At 56.8% G+C, this 19,513-nt stretch overlaps 1 protein-coding gene across 1 annotated transcript; it reads right to left on the bottom strand.

The window, feature by feature from the left end:
* Positions 1–6,989: 6,989 nt before the first annotated feature.
* AIRE (autoimmune regulator) lies at positions 6,990–18,627 on the bottom strand. Its single transcript, XM_004697301.1, has 14 exons — positions 18,478–18,627; positions 18,159–18,333; positions 17,557–17,712; positions 17,119–17,193; positions 15,832–15,945; positions 14,897–15,045; positions 14,656–14,736; positions 13,488–13,603; positions 12,239–12,344; positions 11,519–11,701; positions 10,611–10,732; positions 10,253–10,349; positions 8,004–8,072; positions 6,990–7,070 (listed from the first exon to the last, which is right to left on the bottom strand). Exons 1-14 carry the CDS (start codon positions 18,625–18,627, stop codon positions 6,990–6,992), a joined length of 1,674 nt encoding a protein of 557 aa, XP_004697358.1.
* Positions 18,628–19,513: the final 886 nt, after the last annotated feature.

Raw genomic sequence — 19,513 nt, 5'->3', positions numbered from 1 at the left:
GGAGGGTAGCCCAGAGCAAGTGCCAACAGAAGGTCCCTGAGTGTTTGCTGGGTTGTTCTGCTTAGCTCTGGCAGCAGCCTGGACAGGTTCTCTCCCCAATCCTGTGATATCACTCCCATTGTGGTTGGAGGGTCACCTGGGGCTCCCAGAATGGCATATGGGGCTAAAGCCCACGGTGGGAGCTGGATTTATCAACATCAGTGTTAGGTAGCTGCTTATTCCACCCACCTGAGATGCTTGGCCTGCCTGTCCCTCCCTGACTGTGTTTCCTTATGAAGGTGTCCGGGATCTTGTGGAGCACCATAAACACGTGGGCAACTTTGCCCAGCAACCACCAAATCACTATACTTCTCTGCTACGCTAGCCTCTTAGGCTGCTTCCTAACCAGCACGGGCCCTGGGATGCCCACTTTTGGAGTCCAGCAGGCAGTTTCCCCCTCTAGATACTTGTTCTCACTTATGCTACAGCATCTGCTGCTTGATTCCCCTGCAGAGAGGGAGGTGCATGGGCTGTTACATGGAAAACACTAAGTGAAATCCCAGAGCACCTGCTCTAGCGAATCTCCCACAAGACCTTGCCCACTGCTCCTTATGCCATTGTTCAGCTCACAGTTAGCTCACAGGTTGCTGCCCAACCAGCCATACAAAGGATTATGGGCCGGGGCTCATGTGTGGGCGATGACCATCCACACACCTCATGGACACCCTTGCCCTGAGTCAGATGCTGTCAATGGAGGCTTGTACATCCCCAACCCACCCACAGTGGTGGCCTATCTTGACTAGCACCGTCATCAGCTCCTTCCCTCCCCTGGCAAAAAGTGGAGGCAGGGGTTGGGGGAGGGTGGGGGCATCTTGATATGTCAACAACAGGCCAAGTACAGCTTGTAACTTTAGAGAGAATTGGCTGGTAGACAGGGCACTGTGCCACCCGCGTGCGTGCCATTTGGTCAGCGTAGCTATCTGAGTGATGGCTGATGACAGCTTGGAAAATATCCCATTAATCCACCCATTCATGGGTAAAGCTGTGTGAAGGGTGGCAGCTCTCTCCCTGTTAGCAGATCCACTTGTCAGAGTGTCTCAGGCTGCTAGCAGTTGTCTCTGTGTGGGACTGTACCAATTCTCTGCCTCCCTCTAAAGTTGGGACCCAAATCCTAGGGGGACTCCGGTTATCCTAGCCTTGATACAACGCCCAACCTCAGCCGTCTTGGGGCTGCTGATGTCTAATCTGAAGGACAGCCCTTCCTGGGCTGTACCCAGAGCTTTCACTTGCACAAGCAGCACCCTCACATTTTTGAAAGCTGACTGCTGCTCTTTGTCCTAGTCCCAAGAGGCATTTTACCGGGTGATAGCAGGGCCTCAAACTGGGCCAAGTCGGGTACTCCTACTGTCCAAGTCTGGTTTTCTAGAGAAGCAAAGCCAAGGAAGCCTATACATTCAATACCAGGAAAAAATGTCTACTTCTGGCTTCTTGATTATGCCAAGGCATTTGACTGTGTGGACCATAGCAAGCCATGGATAACCTTGAGAAGAACGGGAATTCCAGAACACTTCATGGAGTTCACCACGAAACTGATCAAGAGGCAGTTGGGCAAAAAGAACAAGGGAATGCTGCCAGGTTTAAAATCAGGCAACTTGTATCTGCTCACCACACTTATTCAATCTGTATGCTGAGCAATAACTGGAGAAGCTGAACTATATGAAGAACACAGCCTCAGCATTAAAAGAAGGCTAATTTTTTAAAAAAATCATTTTGTTGGGGGCTCATATAGCTCTTATCACAATACATGCAAGCATCCATTGTGTCAAGCACATTTGTACATTTGTGCCATCATCATTTTCAAAACATTTTCTTTCTACTTCAGCCCTTGGTATCAGCTCCTCTTTTTGCCCCTTCCTCTCCCACCCTCGCTCCCTAAACCTTGATATTGTAGATTATTATTTTTCCATGTCTTACACTGACCGATGTCTCCCTTCACCCACTTTTCTGCTGCCCATCCCCCAGGGCAGGGGTTACATGTAGATCATTGTGATCAGTTCTCCCTTCCCTCCCTCCCCCCTTCCCCCTCTGCTCCTGGTATCGCTACTCTCATTATTGGTCCCGAGGGGTTTATCTGTCCTGGATTCCCTGTGTTTCCAGCTCTTATCTGTATCCCTGTACATGGTCTGGTCTAGCTGGATTTGTAAGGTAGAATTGGGGTCATGATAGTAGAGGGGAGGGCATTAAAGAACTAGAGGAAAGTTGTATGTTTTATCAGTGCTATACTGCACCCTGGCTGGCTCATCTCTTCCTGTGACCCTTCCGTAAGGGGGTGTCCAATTGTCTCCAGATGGGCTTTGGGTCTCCACTCTGCATTCCCCCTCATTCACATCGATATGATTGTTTTGTTCTGGGTCTTTGATGCCTGATATCTGACACCTCATGATCACATAGGCTGGTATGCTTCTTCCATGTGAACTTTGTTGCTTCTCAGCTAGATGGCCACTTGTTTGTTTTCAAGCCTTTAAGACTCCAGATGCTACATCTTTTGATAGCCAGACACCATCAGCTTTCTTCACCACATTTGCTTCACCACATTTACTATGTACCCATTTTGTCTTCAGTGATCGTGTTGGGAAGGTGAGCATCATGGAATTCCAGGTTATTAGAATAAAGTGTTCTTGCATTGAGGGAGTACTTGAGTAGAGGCCCAATGTCCGTCTGCTACCTTAATACTAAACTTACAAATATATGTACATAGATCTATTTCCCCATCATCATATATAAATATATTTTTATATGTACATGCCTGTATTTAGACCTCTATAAATGCCCTTTGCCTTCTAGTTCTTTCCTCTATTTCCTTTTACTTTCCTCTTGCCCCACTATCATGTTAGGCTGTCACTTGAGTTTCAGTAATTCCCTTCAGTCACATTGCCCTTGATCAAGCCCTACCAGGCATCCTACGCCCTCCTTGCCATTGATATTTGGATCACTTGTGCTTCCCGTGTCCCTGGGTTTATTAACACCCACTTCCTCCGCCCCCCCTTCCCCTCCCCTGTGCTCCCCACCCCCACGAACCATCGGTCTCATTGTTTTCTCCCTGGTTTATTCCGCCTATCTTATCTAGATAGACCTGCAGAGACAGTTATAAGCCCCAAAACAAGACAGAGCAAAAGAAAACAAAAAACCAAAATGACAACAATACCAAAAAAATGACAAAAAAGAAAAGCCTATAAATAGTTCTAGGTCTGTTTGTTGACCTTTAGGAGTGTTTTCCAGTGGAGTCTGCTGGGGTGCCACACCTGGCTCCAAAGTCTATTTTTTTATATTCCCTGGGGACTTCATTGCTTTGCTCCCCTTGCTGCTCTTTTGCACGCCCGTAGTGTTTCACCCCAGTGCGGTGGGGTCAGATGGGGCACAAGTCCCACCCTGTGCCTCCAGCGTTGTCCCCCATAGTGATATGGGTCAGTGAGGCACGTCTTGTCTCGTGGTGGGGCCGGCCCTATGGTAGAGGAAGGCTCATGGACAAGGTGAGGTATGCAGATGACACAACCTTGCTTACTGAGGAAGTCATAAACCACTGGCTGATGAAGAACAAGGATTGCAGTTCAGTATGGATTACATCCTTCAGTACGGATTACAATTTAACATAAAGAAAACCAACAGTAGGTAACATCATGGTCAACAGAGAAAAGATTGAAGCTGTGGAGGATGTGGTCTGGCTTGGATCCATAATCAATGCTCATGTAAGCAGCAATCGAGAGGTCAAAGGATGCATTGCATTAAGCTAATCTGCTGCATGAGAGCTCATTAAAGTGCTGAAAGGCGAGGGTGCTACTTGAGAACTAATGTGCGCCTGACCCAAGCCATGGTCTTTTCAATAGTCTCGGATGCATGTGAAAGTTGGACATTAATACAGAAGACTATAGAAGAATTGGTACATTTGAATGATGGTGCTGGTGAAAGTCCCATGGACCACCAGAAGTACGGCCAGAATGTTCCTCAGAGGCAAGGACGGCAAGACTTTATCTCATATACTTGAACATGTTATCAGGATGTGAGGGGGGGGCAAGAGGGGTCCTGCCAGTGGTGGCCACATGTTCTGTAGTGATCAGGACAGTGAGGCTGAGCTAAAGCGGCCCTGCTGGAGCTGATCCCTGAGGGGCTTCACCCAGAGAGCAGAGGGAGCCCAGGAGAGCCTTGGGGAGAGGATGGCAAGGTAGACCTTCTCAATGCCATTGGGCAGAGACCATGACCTTGAGATTTTTCAACCTGCTTGGGCCTCTTATTCTGTTGGCTCTGGCCAGGGTCACAAAACACACCCTGAGTAGGTGGAGACACCAGCCATAGGAAGGACCAAGGAAAAGACCTCTGGGAACTCCAGGCATGAAGGCCTGTCCAGAAGTGGGACCCAAGGGGACCTACCACTAGAACATTCATACCACCACCAGCAACCCCCACATCATCACCACCACCATCATCATCACCCACACCATCACCATCACCACCATCACCACTCATATCATCACTATTACCACCACCACCACCACCACCGTCGCCTCCTCCATCACCACAAACCAAGCTGACTCCTTTGACCATCAGCGGATGCTTTCAATGTTTTGCTGTCCCTCATTTTACGTTTTACTGTGGAGAAAACATACATAGTGAAGTATTAACCGTCTCACCCATTCCACATGGACGATGATTCAGTATTCGCCTGGATGTAATCGCACACCCACGCTTACCAATCATAAAACACAACTCCAAAGACAAAGCGTCACTGTGCATCTCACCACTCCGAGGACCCTCTGCGTAGTATTTGGGCACTCAGAGTTCTCACCCTTTCCACAGATGCATTATGAAAGGCTAATCGGTTTTTTTAAATCATTTTATTAGGGGCTCATACAACTCTTATCACAATCCATACACACATCGATTGTGTAAAGCGCATTTGTACATTCATTGCCCAAGGCTCATTGTTTACATGGTGAATCCAGGGCTCTGCTAGAGCTATGAAGTGAAAGGGTTAAGGATCTTGTTTCACTTTACCACCGAGGAGGCAGCAAGATGTTCTGGGAAAGCCTTTATGAAACATTGAACAGGGTGTGTGAAGGGACCCCAAACCGGGTCCTTCCACGGTGGGAAATAAACATGGACCCTCCACTGCAGAAACACGCCTGTCTCTAGATAGGAAATACTCCGTATTGATCCGCAATCAGGGTTGCCCAGCGGTGCACAGGCAGCGAGGCACCACTGCCCAGAGTCTGCGCTGTGCAAATGCTGCACCACAGACTCCCGGGCAGAGGCGCTGAGAGAGTGCTGAGCAAGGAAGCCCGCATCCCCGGTGCACTCACAGGAGGCAGGAGGACTGTCTGTCTGTCTGTCTGTCTGACTGACTGACTGACTGGGAGACGTCTCAGAGCAGCATGGGCGGATGGCAGGAGTAGCTCTGCGGCTGAGGGAGGTGCTGACTTTGGGCACATTTGGATATGGTTTGAATAGATTGGTGGACTGTCGCCAGCGTGTCCTTAGAAGCAAGGGCGGTGAGACTTTGGCTCACTCATAGGTCATGCCGAGGGACCAATCACTAGAAAACATCAGTGAAACCCAAGGACACTGTCCACAGAGGCACCAACGCAGCAGCCCCAACAATGGGCTTAAATGGACCAACTGTATGAAGATGGCACAGAGTGGGCATCTGCCTACTCGGACACCTGGAAGTTCCCCCGAGGACCCTGTTGGGCACCCCCACCCCAGAGCAGGGAGGACAGCACCTGTGGAGTTTCAGAAACAAGTGTCAAGGGCTGGACATGTGTAAGGTCTGGTGTCTCCATTAAGATGGGTCTCTCAGAAGCGGGGCCTCACTGGGACCAGGCAAGGATCTCAATGGCAGGCGGGGTTGCTGAAGGAGGTCTGAAGCAAAGCCACTGGACAAGGGGGGCCCTTGCACAGTCAGGAGATCTCTTGTTCTGGAAAGGGGGTTAGTTGAGGCGTTAGGACAAATGGATTTGCAGGGAACCCTGAACATAAACAGTAAGCTTCTGCAGCTTGATCTTCCTGGGCAAGAGCTGGCGGGAAGAGTTGTCGCTGTTTTGTGTCAGTTCTTGTTCAGTGCAGCGGAGTCCACTGAGATGCCCGGCATTCCGTCTGATGTGAGCAAGCAGTGCTCTCCTAGCAGCATCTTACAGTGGCCGGAACAAGAAGGCTGGGGCGACGTAGACGGTGCAGTCCTGGTCCTCTTACACCACGTGGATGCGGGTGTCCTGTTCTCACGGGGAACACGGCCTGAGGGGACCATGCTACATCTCTGAGCCGCACCTTCACGGCCTGTGGGCCGATTCAGGGCCAGTGCTGATGCAGGCAGGGCATGCTTGCAGACAGATGCTGCTTCTGCTGCCTGCCACGGAGGAGGAGCTGCCCTATCTGGGTGCTGGTCAACATCTGCTATGTGGCCAGATGCTGTCCAGGGCTGGGTGAGCCAGCCATCTGTCTCCCTCCCCTCTGGGGTGCCAGACAAGGACCATGGGGGGGGGGGGGGTAAGGTTGTGATGAGCAAAGTAAGGCAGGTGAGGGCTGCAGGGGCAGGGCCTGCTTTTGGGGGAGGGGGGGGCACGCTGTGGTCAAGTCATCATAGGTATTTGTTTCTAAACGCCAAGCAGACTGGATCAGAGTGAACGCATGACGGTCGAGATGCACATGTCCCAGTCTATGCATGCCCACAGCAGGGGCTTCATTCCAGCAGGCATGATGGCTCTGGGCCTCACCCACACCGGGCAAGCCGAGGAGCGACAATTCTAGCCCTTTCACAATTATTCTGTCTTTAAAGGGCACTGCTCTGGGAGAGAGAGAGGAAGGGAAGGTGTTCGCAGTGTCTGCTGGGAGCAGAACTGCCAAGATCTCCTACACCTCCCAGTGGGCTGCAGGGATGGAGGGAGGGGAGTCTGTGGCTTTCAGCAGGTTGTAGTCTCCCTTGCTGTCCCACAGTGTCTGTTGGCCCTGTGCCACTGGACTCAGGATGGGAAGGTGGGTGCCTCGGCCAGTGGGCGGGACATGCTCTGGATGGCCCACTGCAGGATGCCGTCGAAGGAGTGCTGCAGGACAGGGTGGGGATGAGGGGCTCAACACCACCGGAGAAACCCTGGAAAGGAGTGTGCCACCCACGGCCCACAGGCCTAGCCTCACGGACACGCAGGAGTGTGGGCAGCATGGCACAAAGGCCGTGCCCATCCTGGCAGGAGGAAGACCCTACATCCAGGGTACCGTCCTGCATCCTCAGAGTTTAAGCCAAGCCAACACCTGGAGGTGTCCTCCCTGGAGTGAGGGCGGCGAGCTCACTCCCCAATTCCCCACAGAGGCCTAGGCTTCCCTAGGACTGGGGCCATATGGTAAGGCCCCATGTCACAGCTGAATAGGGGTGGTCTGCAGCTCTATTTCTCCATACTCTGTCAGGACCCACACACTCTCCAGGACTACAGCATCTTCAGCCAGCCTCTCTGGTCACTCCGCCCCCCACCCCCAGGACCCCTGGAGTCCTTGCCTGAAGATCTGCCCAGACCACCTGCAGCAGAGGGGCAGCCTCCCCCCTGATATTATCTGCGACCGTGACTAGTAGTGTCTGACCCATTGTGGACATCTGGGTCCTGGGAATGGCTGGACCTGTATCTTCTGCAAAGGAAGACTCCAAAAAGCCCCCGTTGCTCCCCAGGGTGGAACGTGACTCGGAAGCAGAGAGATCTTGGGAAGGGCAGGGGTTCTGGGGCCACAGTCACCTATTTGAATGTTATGACCTTGGAGTCAGGCTTGAGCTATCCCAGTTCACACCAGGTGCCAGTGCTGAGCCCCCAGGGACCCAGGGCATCTGGGCAGAGGAGGAGGAGCTGTATCCGCCGATGGCGGGCCCTGTGCATAGTGATGTGTGCCTGTACCTGGAAGGTGTGGATGCCCCCAAAGAAGCAGGGGCAGCCGCCTGCCAGGCCCCAGAACCCTGTGGCCCAATCCCTGAGCCTTGGTCCTGGCTGCAGTACCTCACTCAGGAGAGACTCCAAGTCATCCCTGTGCAGGACAGCTTCCTGGCCGGCAGAGTCGTCCCTTGCCTGCAACCCAGGAGAGGGGAGAGGTTAACCCAACTCCCACCACCAGACTGACCCCTGCATGGAAACAGGGCTTGGGCAGTAGGATCATGCCTACTACACCCGCCTGCTGCAGCTGGGGCGGAACCCTTGGAATGAGGGCTGGATGTGACTGGCCCTGAAAGAGGGGGGTTAGGAGGCAGGTGTAGGGGCAAAAGAAGGGCTTGGACTATGCACTGTAAAACTGCCTTATACTTTGCACTACAACACAAAGGACAGGTCTTTGCTGTTGGGAGTAAAGAACCCCAATGTCAGTGATGGAAGCGGCTGGATCCGGAACCTTCAAACGCAAATGGGTAGGAAGATGAGAGAGGCTCCGAGACAGATGTGTTCAAGGCAAAGGCAGATGTGGGCCATCAAGGTCCATACACGCCCAGCTTCATGCTTGCCCCAGTGCCCACCCAGAGGAGTGTGAGGGTGGACTTTAGGGGGGAACTGCCCCTCGAGCCCCCAAAGATTTTCTGAAGCCACCGGGGGATGACAAGAGGCTCCTTCTTATCTGGGGGACTTGAGGAGGCTTCCTGTCCCCTGTAGTGCCCCAGCGGCGTAGCACCAGGCATGAGGATGTAGCACTCAGCTTGGGGACAAGCCCCATTCTCACTCTGCTGCCGATCAGACCTCAGCCTATTGCTGGAACATGCCCCCCCTTCCCCATGCACACACCAGAGAAAACTGTCTGCATCTCTCCCCCCATATGGTAAGTGGTATTTTCAAGGCAGAAAGTGTTATGATCTAGGGCCTCAGCTGACCCTTTGCCTCTGGGCAGATCTCAGCTGAAACCTGGGGGAGGCGAGAGATACAGGTGGACGGATGAGAGGGGGGGGGAGGGGAAGTAAGAGGGCTCAGAAGGAGGCAGGGACTGTGACTGCTCACTCCTCTGAGTGTGGCACCTCCTTCCTGAACCCCACGCAGCGAGCAGGCTCCCAGCTCTTCAGGGGCTCCGGGTGGAGACTTTGGAGAGCCTCGGGTCCACACTGCTTATGAAAGAGACTCATAACCATCCCAGGAATGCCCAGCGAGTGGGCATTAGGGTTAAGTTTCCTCTTAAAATAGATTTGTTACTGTCGTGGCTTAAATGAAGTAATTCCATTTAAGCAACTGGGCTAGGTCATGATTCCCAATGCGATCTGATGTAATTCCCCTCCGTTTTATGGTGTGTGGTCAATCCTAACCACTCCACGTTAACGCAGCAGGATGGAAGTGGGGTATGTCTTGAGTCCCAGCCTTATAAGAGGGTGCCAATCAAGTCACACCCCGATCCAAGTCACACTTTTGCTTCTCTTGAGCAAGAAGCAAGAAGCAAGCAAAGGAGAGGGACCTCACTGCCACCAGGAGAAACAAGCCAGGATCAGATCCAGGCCTTTGAACCCATGATCCCTGGGTTGAGAACCTCCTAGACGAATGGTTTTCAACCTTCCTAATGCCACGACCTTTTAAGACAGTTCCTCATGTGTGGTGACCCCCCAACCATAAAATTATTTCATTGCTACTTTATCACTGGAATTCTGCTGCTGTTATGAATCAGGTGACCCCTGTGAAAGGGTCTTTCAACCCCAAAGGGGTCGTGACACACAGGTTGAGAACGCTGACCTAGACCCAGAGAAAGAGAGATGCCAACACACGTGCAGGTCTCCCAGGAGCTCCAGGCCCACAGAGACTGAGAGCTGACAACACAGAGCAAGCCTTCCCCTAGGGCAAGGGCCCTGAATTTGGATTTGTACTCCTGCACTTCGAAAGAATAAACGTCTGTCTGCTAAAGAATAAACGTCTGTTTGCTAAAGAATAAACTTCTGTTTGCTAAAGCCACCCACGAACAGGGTTCTGGCACAGCAGTATGAGATAAAGAAAAGGTATCCAAAGGAGCTGATGTTGAAAAGAACGAACACGCTCGAAAGAAAAAACGAACAAACGAGCAAGCTAGCTGCCGTGGGCCGAGTGGGTGTGGACCCAGAGCGAGCCTGCAGAGGGAGTATATCTGCCCGGTGGGTTTCTGAGTCTACACTTCTTTCTGGGAACGGAGCGGAGCACTGAGAGGATAGTCCACAGACCTTGGGGGCTGGCCCCTGGCATCACCCTCCTGCAGAATGTGAACACGCTCCCCGCTCAACCCCCACCCCCACACGGACCTTGGCTGATGCTGGTGCTGGCGGTGCTGCTGGCCGGGCGGGGCTCAGCGCTGGCGCCCCCTCCCCTGGGACAGAAGCCAGGTCTCCAAAGCAGGATTTGCAGCGCAGGACCGGCCTGCAACAGAAGCGGGGAGGAATGCGTTGGCCCCGTCTCACCCCCCACCCCGCAAGCCACCACGCGGCCTCTACACGACCACCACCTGCTCCCGAAACTCGGAGCTGGCCTACAGGGTGGATATTAGGGGTGTTGATGTACCTGCCTTAGGGGTGGGGTGGAGGTGGGGGTCTCCGGACCGTTGCCCTCCCTCCCCTCTTCATTGCCCTCTAGAGGCTCCCTAGTCCCTCCAGCCCCGCGCCCACGCGCCCCTGCACTCACCCGGGCCGGACCGCGCCCGAGGGGAAGTGGCAGCGCAGGTGAAAGGCGGCGGCGCAGTGTGCGCACCTGATGGCGTCCCTGCCGTCCCCGCACACGCTGCACCGCGCGCCGGCCGCTGCGCCCTGGAAACAGCGAGCGCCGCTGTCCGGAGCCCGCTCCCCAGGCAGCTTCCGCACGCGGACTGGACCGCGGGTCTCAGCGTGGAGAACCCAGTCCCGGGAGGTTAGGAATGGGCAGTGGGACCCTTGGTGGCTGTGACTGCCCAGGGAGTACCCAGCACCTGCCAGGGTGCAGCCCTGGGGCGTCAGGTACCCAGACTGCACTGCCCCCCCTTCAGGCTTGGGCCAGGGATCCCCAGAATAGGGCCACCCTCAAGAAAACAGCAGCAAGGGGCAGAGAATGAGGCAGGCTGTGCAGAAACTTGAGGGAGAGAGGCTGCCCAGCATGCTGGGCCACCCTCCCTTGTGTCTCACCTTGGGGATGGGGGGAGGGGGCAGGTGGGGGGGGGGGGTTGGGTTTGACTAGCTCAGGCCCAAGCTAGGGCAAGGTTTGCAGGGCCAAGGGACAATGTGCTACCTTCCCTTCCCTAAGACAGCCCTCTAGTGGCCTCCTTTCCTCTCACCCTGACATCTGGGGCCCAGAGGCCCCACCTTTCCCTCCTAAATGCTTTCTCTGGGCACCAAAGGCCACCCCACCCCCCACCTTCCCCAGGCTGCTCCCTCATAGCACTACCACCAACCACCCTTGGAATTTGTGTCCCTGATACTCACAACTTCTCCACACACACCCCTCCTGTCCCCTGGAATAACTAGCCCTTGTCTCTTTCTCTTCTGCTTTCAGCTGTCGATGCCCAAGTCACTGCCCCCACCCACCCTGGCAGACCCCCAGGGCCATCCACGAGCTCTCACCTGCTGTCCTTCAGCATTCACACACAGCAAGGGGCGCAGGGCAGAGGGGTCCAGCACAGGCAAGGGAGGTGCGGAGGGCGGGGGTAGCAGGTGCTTCAAGGTGAGAGCAGTATCCATTCCGGCTGGAAGCCCCTTGGGCAGGCCCCTCATCTCCTCCCCTGTGGGCCTCAGTCCCAGGAGGACCTGGAAGCAGAGGGGACGGCAGGGGGCTTGCCCAACACCAACCAGGGAGCCAGTGACATCGGGGGCCTGGGGAGCGCAGGGAGCTGGTGTGGCAGCCAGACCACTGGGAGGGTCCTGGGTTCCCCTCTTGGCTCTGTGGCCTTCAGCAAAGTCCTTTCTCTCACTCCTTCCAGAATAGGGCTATCCCCATGACCCCCCAGGGGCTCCATTCTCAGTTGATCCCAAGACATGGGAACTACCCCTTGGGTCTCTGGACTTCAACAGGCCTCTCAAAAGTAGATTTGCAGGAAATTAACCGTGGTCCAATGAAGCCAAGCCTCCAACCCCACAAGCCGACTGTTGTGTGGTCAGCTCCCCAATGGTCAGCGCCCGTGGGACTGAACTCCAGAAAAGCTGAGTCGGTGTGAGCTGAGAGAGCTATGGTCCTGTGGCTGGGGCAAGCAGGGACCACCTTGGGCCAGTGGTGGCCAGGAAGTAGGACTCCAGGGGGGCAAAGGGACAGGAGGGCAGCCCCCCTGGGAGGGGGCTTGTGCATACCGGGTTCTCCGAGGGAGGCTCCTGAAGCCGAGGCTGCTCTGTGTGTGCTGTGGGTGCGCCCTGCAAGGCTTTCCCCTGGAGGCAGCCGGAGCACCTCCAGGTCCCGCTGCCCATGTGGTGGCCAGTCACAGGTATGGGAGGACAAGGGAGAAGCACACAATGAGGGAGGCAACTCCGTTGAGAGAGAGGGAACTGAGGCCTAGGCATGTGGATGACAGGGCCACAGGGGCCACCTTCAGGAGAGTCAGGCAGCAGGGACCGTCACCCTGGTGGGTGGGTGTTTCCCTGAAGACCCCCAACCCCTGCTCACCACCGGGAGCTCCACCGCCACCCTCGGCCTTGCCCGCAAGCTGGGATGACTTATATCATCAGGACCAACCAGGTTTCCAAAGGGGACGGTGCCCAGCGGGGCTGAGAATGGATGGGAGAAGGACAAGCATCAAAGAGGAGCTGAGTGCAGACTCTCCTTTTAGAGATGGACCCATGGGAGCTCAGAGGGACGGAACTGGAAGCTAGGGCAGGGACAAGGCGAGAGCTGGGGTCTGTGGACTCCCACCTGATGCTCTTCCCCCAAGTCCACCCTGACCTATGGGAGCAAGTGGTGGCGGGCAGGACTGGGCAGGTGGGGTCCAGGGACCCTCAGATGTGGGTGGAGTTTTGTGCATTGGTGGACAGGACTCATCAGCTTTGCGGGGTACAGCTCTGGAGCTCCGTGCTCCTCACCGTGGGTGGATGGGACTTTTCTTGGGAGGAGGCCAGCTGACTATGGGCATACAGATGGGGATCTGGGCTCAGGACTTTGACTGGCCAGTGTGAGTGGGTGGGGAGCGTCCAAGGAAAACTCACTGCCGTCAAGTCGATTCTGACTCATAGTGACCCTACAGAGTAGAACAGACCCTGCGACTTCCCAAGACTGTACATCTTTACGGGAGGAGAAAACCTCACCTTTCTCCCAGCGTGAGTAGGTGTGGGCTGCTGACCTCGCTATGAGCTACTCAATACACAGCCCAGGGTTCCTTTTGGGTGGGGACATTTGGTGGTAAAACCCTGATCCCAGCCCACTGCCCAGGGGCCTAAGCCAGGGTTGGTCCCCCACCCCCATCCCCATCCACCTCAGGAAGTCCGGTCCCCACCTGTGCACTGGAGGGATTCTAGGGGGCTTCCCATGCAGGCTGAGGGTGCAAATGACTCAGAAGCAGGGTGGGGGTGGCCTGGTGAGTGGTGCAGGTGACCAGCGTGCTAGGCTCACCTGGGAATCTCCCGCAGCGGAGGACACAGGCAGGCCAGGTGGAAGGCCCGGGGGCAGCCGTCACAGCAGATAAGTTCCCCGCCGTCCCGGCAGACAGCACACTCGTCCTCGTTCTTCTGACACAGGACACAGGCACCATCCAGACTCCAGGGATGGCCAGCTGCCCTCCATCACAGCTCAGGGCCCCCGGACTCCCCAGGCACCCAGAGCCCCACCCTGGTCCCTAGCCCCACCTGAAATTCCACCTCTAGCCGCAGGGCTCCCTTGCAGCACGCCCTCTCTAAGGTGGGAGATTCCCCCCACCTGCCAAAACACCACACACACACACACACACACACACACACACACACACACACACCTCCCCCATGGGAAACTGTCTTCAGAAAGCCTGGCTTCGGTGGGTGATTCTTTTCTGGACCCTTCCTCACAAAGGCAATGGGGAGGCTGAGCCGTTGAGTGGTCAGCCTTGGATCCCCACAGTTCCTTACCTGGGACCCTCAACTTCCTGGCAGGCCTCCTGTCCCCTCAGGGTCCCTTCCAGAAGCACCCCAGCCCCACCCCCACCACAACAGGCTTTTTCCTGTACCATGTCCACCAGCTGAGAGCCCTGTGGCAGCCTGGGTCCTGTTTTCCCCTGGGTGTTGGGAGGGTCCCACCTCTTCCTGGAACAATGGCAGAACCCCAAAACCAAACTCACGGCCCTTGAATCAATTTGGACTCCCGGCAACACTGTCTGACAGGGTAGAACTGGCCAGTTGGAGTTTCTGAGATGGTAACACTCTACCAGAGTAGAAAGCTCGTCTTTCCCCCCCTCCCCCCCAGGAGTGATTCTAAACAGCTGACCTTGCAGTGAGCGGCCCGACAGGTAACCGCTGTGACACCGGAGCCGAGAGCCCAAGGACGCGCTCAATGCCTTGACAGGCCCTCGGATCCCTGATCCCTGGGCCCACATCATCGAGCTGTCCAGGGCTCTCAAGGCCAAAGGACTTCACTTTCTCTAAGTTTTCACAAGTGTGTGTGCTCAGAAAAATAATAATACATGCTGCCTGAGAAAGACAAGGCACCGCTTGTGACCCGAGTGCTCAGGACGGGGACAAGTCCTGTAGAAGAGCCCGCCTGAGGGCATTGTGGGGGTCATGGGGACTCTCCTCATGGTCTGGAGTGTTACCTGGTGGAGCTGGGGCTCACTCGGGAGGGCAACAGGGGCGGGAACCCTGCATTGCTGCCCCAGCCGTGGGTCACCTCCATTCTGCAGGGGGAAGAGGAGAGTTACCTGCAGGGGAGGCCACTTGGGCAAGAGGCCACGTAACCACCTCCCAGCAGCCCCTAGCAGAGCCCCTCGAGGCTGTGGGAGTGGGCTGCCCATCGGCAGGCCTTCCTGGGGACCATTAGGGACAGGCCTTGCTTACTGCTATGGTCTGGGCTCCTTTGGCTCGGACTAGAGGCTTCGAGCTTCCGCCACTGCGGGCTTTGTTCTTCCCGCCACTGCTGCCTGGGTCTTGGAACTTGCCAGGAGTGTAAAACTCGCCCCCTACCTGGATGCACTTCTTGGAGCCACCTGGGCAGAGAGAGGTGACAGGGTCTGGCCCTCCCTTGCCCTGACCCCGGACAAGAGCAGGTGGGTTTGGCACAGACGACTGTCAGCTTGCTCTTCCTCCTCCCGCACCTGACTCCTGACCCAGCTGAGTCCACAGCCAGGTGCTGGGCACAGGAGAGATCCCTGGTGGGGCACCCTAGGGACATTCCTTGGTGGAGTGAGGCCAGGGCTACAGGAGCCCTCTGCCCTCAGGGTTCTGGTTTGTGACCTACACAGAGAGCCGGAGGCACAGGCTGCGAGGGAATGACTGGGCCTCACAGTGGCCATGGCCCCAGTGGGCACGACTGTATCCTGAGCAGGTGGCCCTGGAAGGCGCTGGTGGACAGCTGCCGGCCTGCCGTGAAAGCAGGTTGTCCTCCTCCTGAGACTTAGGGGAGGAGCCAGGCAGTAAGAGGGGACCAGACCCCACCCCTCATGTGGGAACCCAAGAGGAGGTGATGTGGGGAGGTGGGAAGAAGAAGTTCAGGTTGAGGGAGAGAAGGGGTGGGGTGGGGGGTGTCACAGGGCCAGAGGCCCGTGCACACACTTCAGGGGCTGTGGAGGAACCACTGCATGGGTGGAGGTAATCCAGGCACATTGGTCCCACATCCCCTCCCTCCCCACCCGGAATGCTCCTCTCCTACCCTACCAACCTCCAAGAAGGTCCCCTCGGCCTGCTCCTCTGCTCCACAGCTGGCAGCGCCACAAAGCCGGCATGTCTCCCTGGCAGCCCTCTGCCCGCCCCCACCCCCAGCACTCCGGGCGTACCGGACTCAAACACCTGCTGGATCAGGATGCCCTCCACAGCCCCACGGGCTCCAGGGACATCCCCGGAGGACATCGTTACGGCGCGCTGCACCGACGCAGACATGGTCTGGATTCCTGCAGAAGGAAGGGGCCGTACAGTAGGGGTCTGTCAATCCCGGGGATGATCCAGAGCACCCAGACAGGACACACAGGGCAGGAGGGAGCAGGGCCTCACACACAGGGACTGCACACAGTGACAGCGAACACACTGAGAGACTTCTACTGTGGGGGGTGGGGACAGAGTCCACAGCGGTAGGGGTGACCAGGACAGGACGGTCTCTCCAGTGACACCTCCCTGTGCTGGGGCTGGGGACACAGGGCCACTCCCAGGTTCGCCCCCAGGTAGGACTGCTGGGACTAAGTGACAACACCCCTGGGGAGGGGGCAGAAAAGTGCCAGGTTGCATTCAGCTAGTGACCAGGGATGCCACAAGCAGGCAGCAGCATTCACAGGGGTCTTGAGGAGTGCCCAGGCTGTGGGTGTGGCCATGGGTGGGGCAGGACCTCCCAGTTCCTAGAACAGCATGATCCAGAGGGGGCAGGGGTGGGGGGCAGAGGAGTGGAGTGGAGTGCAGGGCCCAGGAGGGGCAGTGGGCCCCTGGGAGGCTGGGACTGTGCACCAGTGAAGTGCAGCAGTAGTCTGGGGGGCAGGCACCTTGCAATCACCTCATACGTAAAGTTTCCTGAGGAGGGCTGAGGGAGGCAGGGAATCGTATAGGATATATTGTTCTCAGGCCCATTCTGGGGGTCCCAGCCCAATGTCTGGATGGGCCCAGAAGACTCAGTCCCAGCTGGGCTCTCAAGGCTGGGGGCCAAGTGAGGACCTGTCCTTGGGGGACTCATTCTTGGTCACCCAGGAGCACAAGCAGCCCCCGAGAAGACTTCTGAGCGGACCAAAGACCCTGGCAGGCAACTGCAGGATTCGGACCCCCACGAGTGGGGATGACAGGAGGAGAGCAGGAGAAGAAGGTTCTGGAAGCAGAGGGTGAGAGAGTGAATTGCTGAGAGACTGTGGACTGTGGGCTGAGGAGACAGGAGAGAGACCAGCATTGAGATATTGGGCGGAGAGTGTCAGAACCAGGTGCTGAGACGTGGGCCCACTGGGTAATGGTGACCCACAAGCTCCTATTAGGGCTCTAAGCACGGGGCTGGCTGTGTGGCCCGGGCACCCAACTTGCTCAATCCAATGCCCAGGAGATCCCTTAGAGAATGGACAGCCCTGCCCCAGCCCCACAGGGACCTCGCTCACCGCTGCTCAGGGGTGGATGTGGAGGTTCCATGCTGTTCTCCTGCTTCTTGGAGGACTTTGCCTTGGATTGGGAACCTGGAGAGGGGGCTAGAGGCAGCCCAGAAGGGGGCCACGCTAGAAGGGGGTGGGAGTGGAGGCGGGTGGCTTGGAGATGTGAGGGTGTTAGGGGAATGGGAGGGGGGAGGGCAGCCTTCACTTTGCCAGGTTCTAATTTCCTCAGCGGTAATACAGAAGTAAAACCCACCTGCCTACTTCACAGCCCCCTGGGGGTGGGGCAGGAAGGAGCCTGGGGCTCACCCTGTGAACCCAGCCAATTACACAGAGGGGAAACAGAGGCAGAAGGAGCCAGGCCCTCTGCAGCTCCAGCCCAGGCTGGTGAGTCGGAAGCCAGTGGGGAGCACTGAGGGTGTCAAGCTCCCAGGGGAGATGTTTAGGTACCTGGACTGGAGCTGCCCCTCGGGGAAAGGGTGGCTGTCGGGGTGGCCCGGGGCTCCTCCTGAACCTTCCTCTTGGCAGGGGGTTTGGGTGGCAGTATGGAGACCTTTGGCACCGTGGGAGGCTTCCTCCCCTTTCGAGCCTGGCTGAGGTCCACATCTGCAGGTGGGGGCAAGAGCAGGAGCCAAGCCTCAGGGGTTACCTCAAGGGCTGGGTCTCTCCAACAAGGCGTCTTAGAATCCACGACCTCTTAAAAATAAACTAAAAATTAAAGAAAGGAGAGGGCCAAAGTAGAAAGAAAATGTTTTGGAAATGATGATGGCAACATAGGTACACATGTGCTTGACACAATGGATGGATGGATGGATGGATGGATGGATGGATGGATGGATGGATGGATGCATGGATTGTGGTAAGAGCTATAAGAGCCCCCAATAAAATGATTTTTAAAAAATAGAAAAAGGATCCAAGACCTCCTGTGATCCCTGTCCCACCCCTGTCTTCCAGCTCACTGCCCAACAGGACACCAGGGCTCCCCTAACCCCTAGGAGGCTGAGCTGGCCAGGACTCAGAGGCCAACCCAGACCCCACCGGCCTGGCCCCACCTTTAGGGAAGCTGTCTCGGATGGGCTGCAGTCGGGCGTATCTCTCCAGGTTGTAGTCCTTGAACAACACCCTCCAGAAGTCCAGGATGGCTGTAGCGTCCTGGGTCAGGAGCCAGGAGAGGAGGGCGTGGAAGGCCTGAGGACAACCCTCCCTGTCCTTCAGGCTCAGCGTCTCCTGAAGCAAGACCAGAGGAGTGCTTCTAGGGCCCCTGGTCCCTCCAGCATGGGCCTAGAGGATGAGCACCCCCGACCCGGAGAGGCCCAGTCCGGGAGCGGGGTGTGGGGGTTGCTGTGGGCACGCTGAAGGCAGGGGGCCCACCTGGAACTTGTCCTCCGGGACCACGTCGTGGTCTGCCAGCGCGTGCAGCAGCGGGAAGGCGCTGTCCACGGCCACAGCGATCTCCGTGCGATGCAGTCTCAGGAGGCGGCGAAGCACCGCGTCCCCGCCCGACCGCGACTCACCGGCCATGCGTCCGCCCTGGGCCCTCCAGCCTCAGCGTCCAGGGGGATGTGGCGTCGTCGTGGGGACCTGAAGGCAGTCGGATCTCAGGTTCCTAGGCGTCACAGGGTCCTGGAAGGGACCCGAACTCAGCGCGTGGTGCGGCCACCAAGGGATCCCGCCAATTCCTTTCCGTCCTTTGCTCTGGCCTAGCGGGTCCTGGGCCGCCCAGGTGAGGTGAATTTCTTGGCTTCTGAACAGACCCTGTCCTCCTGCTGCCTTTGCTCAGAGAGCTGTCCAGGTGGGGATGGGGAGCCGGCTATCTGCGCCTCCCACGGAAAGGGCTGAGCCCGGGGCCATGTCATACCAGGCTGGGCCCTCCGCAGAGCTTGGGGAGCCAACCAGGGCAGCCCAGCGGGATGGGGGTGTGGCTCGAGGTGGGGGAGGAGGAGATTCACTGCCCCAAAGATTAACGAGCCCATCTCCACCCACCCCAAGTCCCCCTGCCTGGCTGTGGCTCTTCTTTCCATTGTGAACGATGCTTCCAAGCTTCAGGTCTGGCTGACTTGCCCACAGGGTTTGCTATTCTGGGGCCCGGGCCCCCAACTCGGTCAAAGGGAGGGCCAGACCCTCTCCCTGCCCCACACTCGGCCCTAGCCAGGGGCCATTCTGCACCCAGAGGGCCCTGTGCAGATGAAGGAGCCAGAAAGACATGCCCTCTGCCTGGCTTCGGGCTCAGATGCAGAGCACCAGAAGGGGTGCGTCCAGGTGTAGGGGTCCCGCAGGGGCACTGGCGAGGGCTGTGGGCACTGTTGGTGCTGCAGACGGCGGGGGGATGGGGGGACGTGACAGCCCAATGGTGGGCTGCCTCTGTCCTCTTGGAGTCTTTCCTGCCTTCACTCCTATCCGGGCACCT

The sequence above is a fragment of the Echinops telfairi genome, unplaced genomic scaffold, assembly GCF_000313985.2.
Source record: "Echinops telfairi isolate 266 unplaced genomic scaffold, ASM31398v2 ScPeMD7_7469;HRSCAF=8507_0, whole genome shotgun sequence".
Taxonomy (NCBI): Eukaryota; Metazoa; Chordata; class Mammalia; order Afrosoricida; family Tenrecidae; genus Echinops; species Echinops telfairi.
This window is presented reverse-complemented; position numbering and strand designations above follow the sequence as displayed.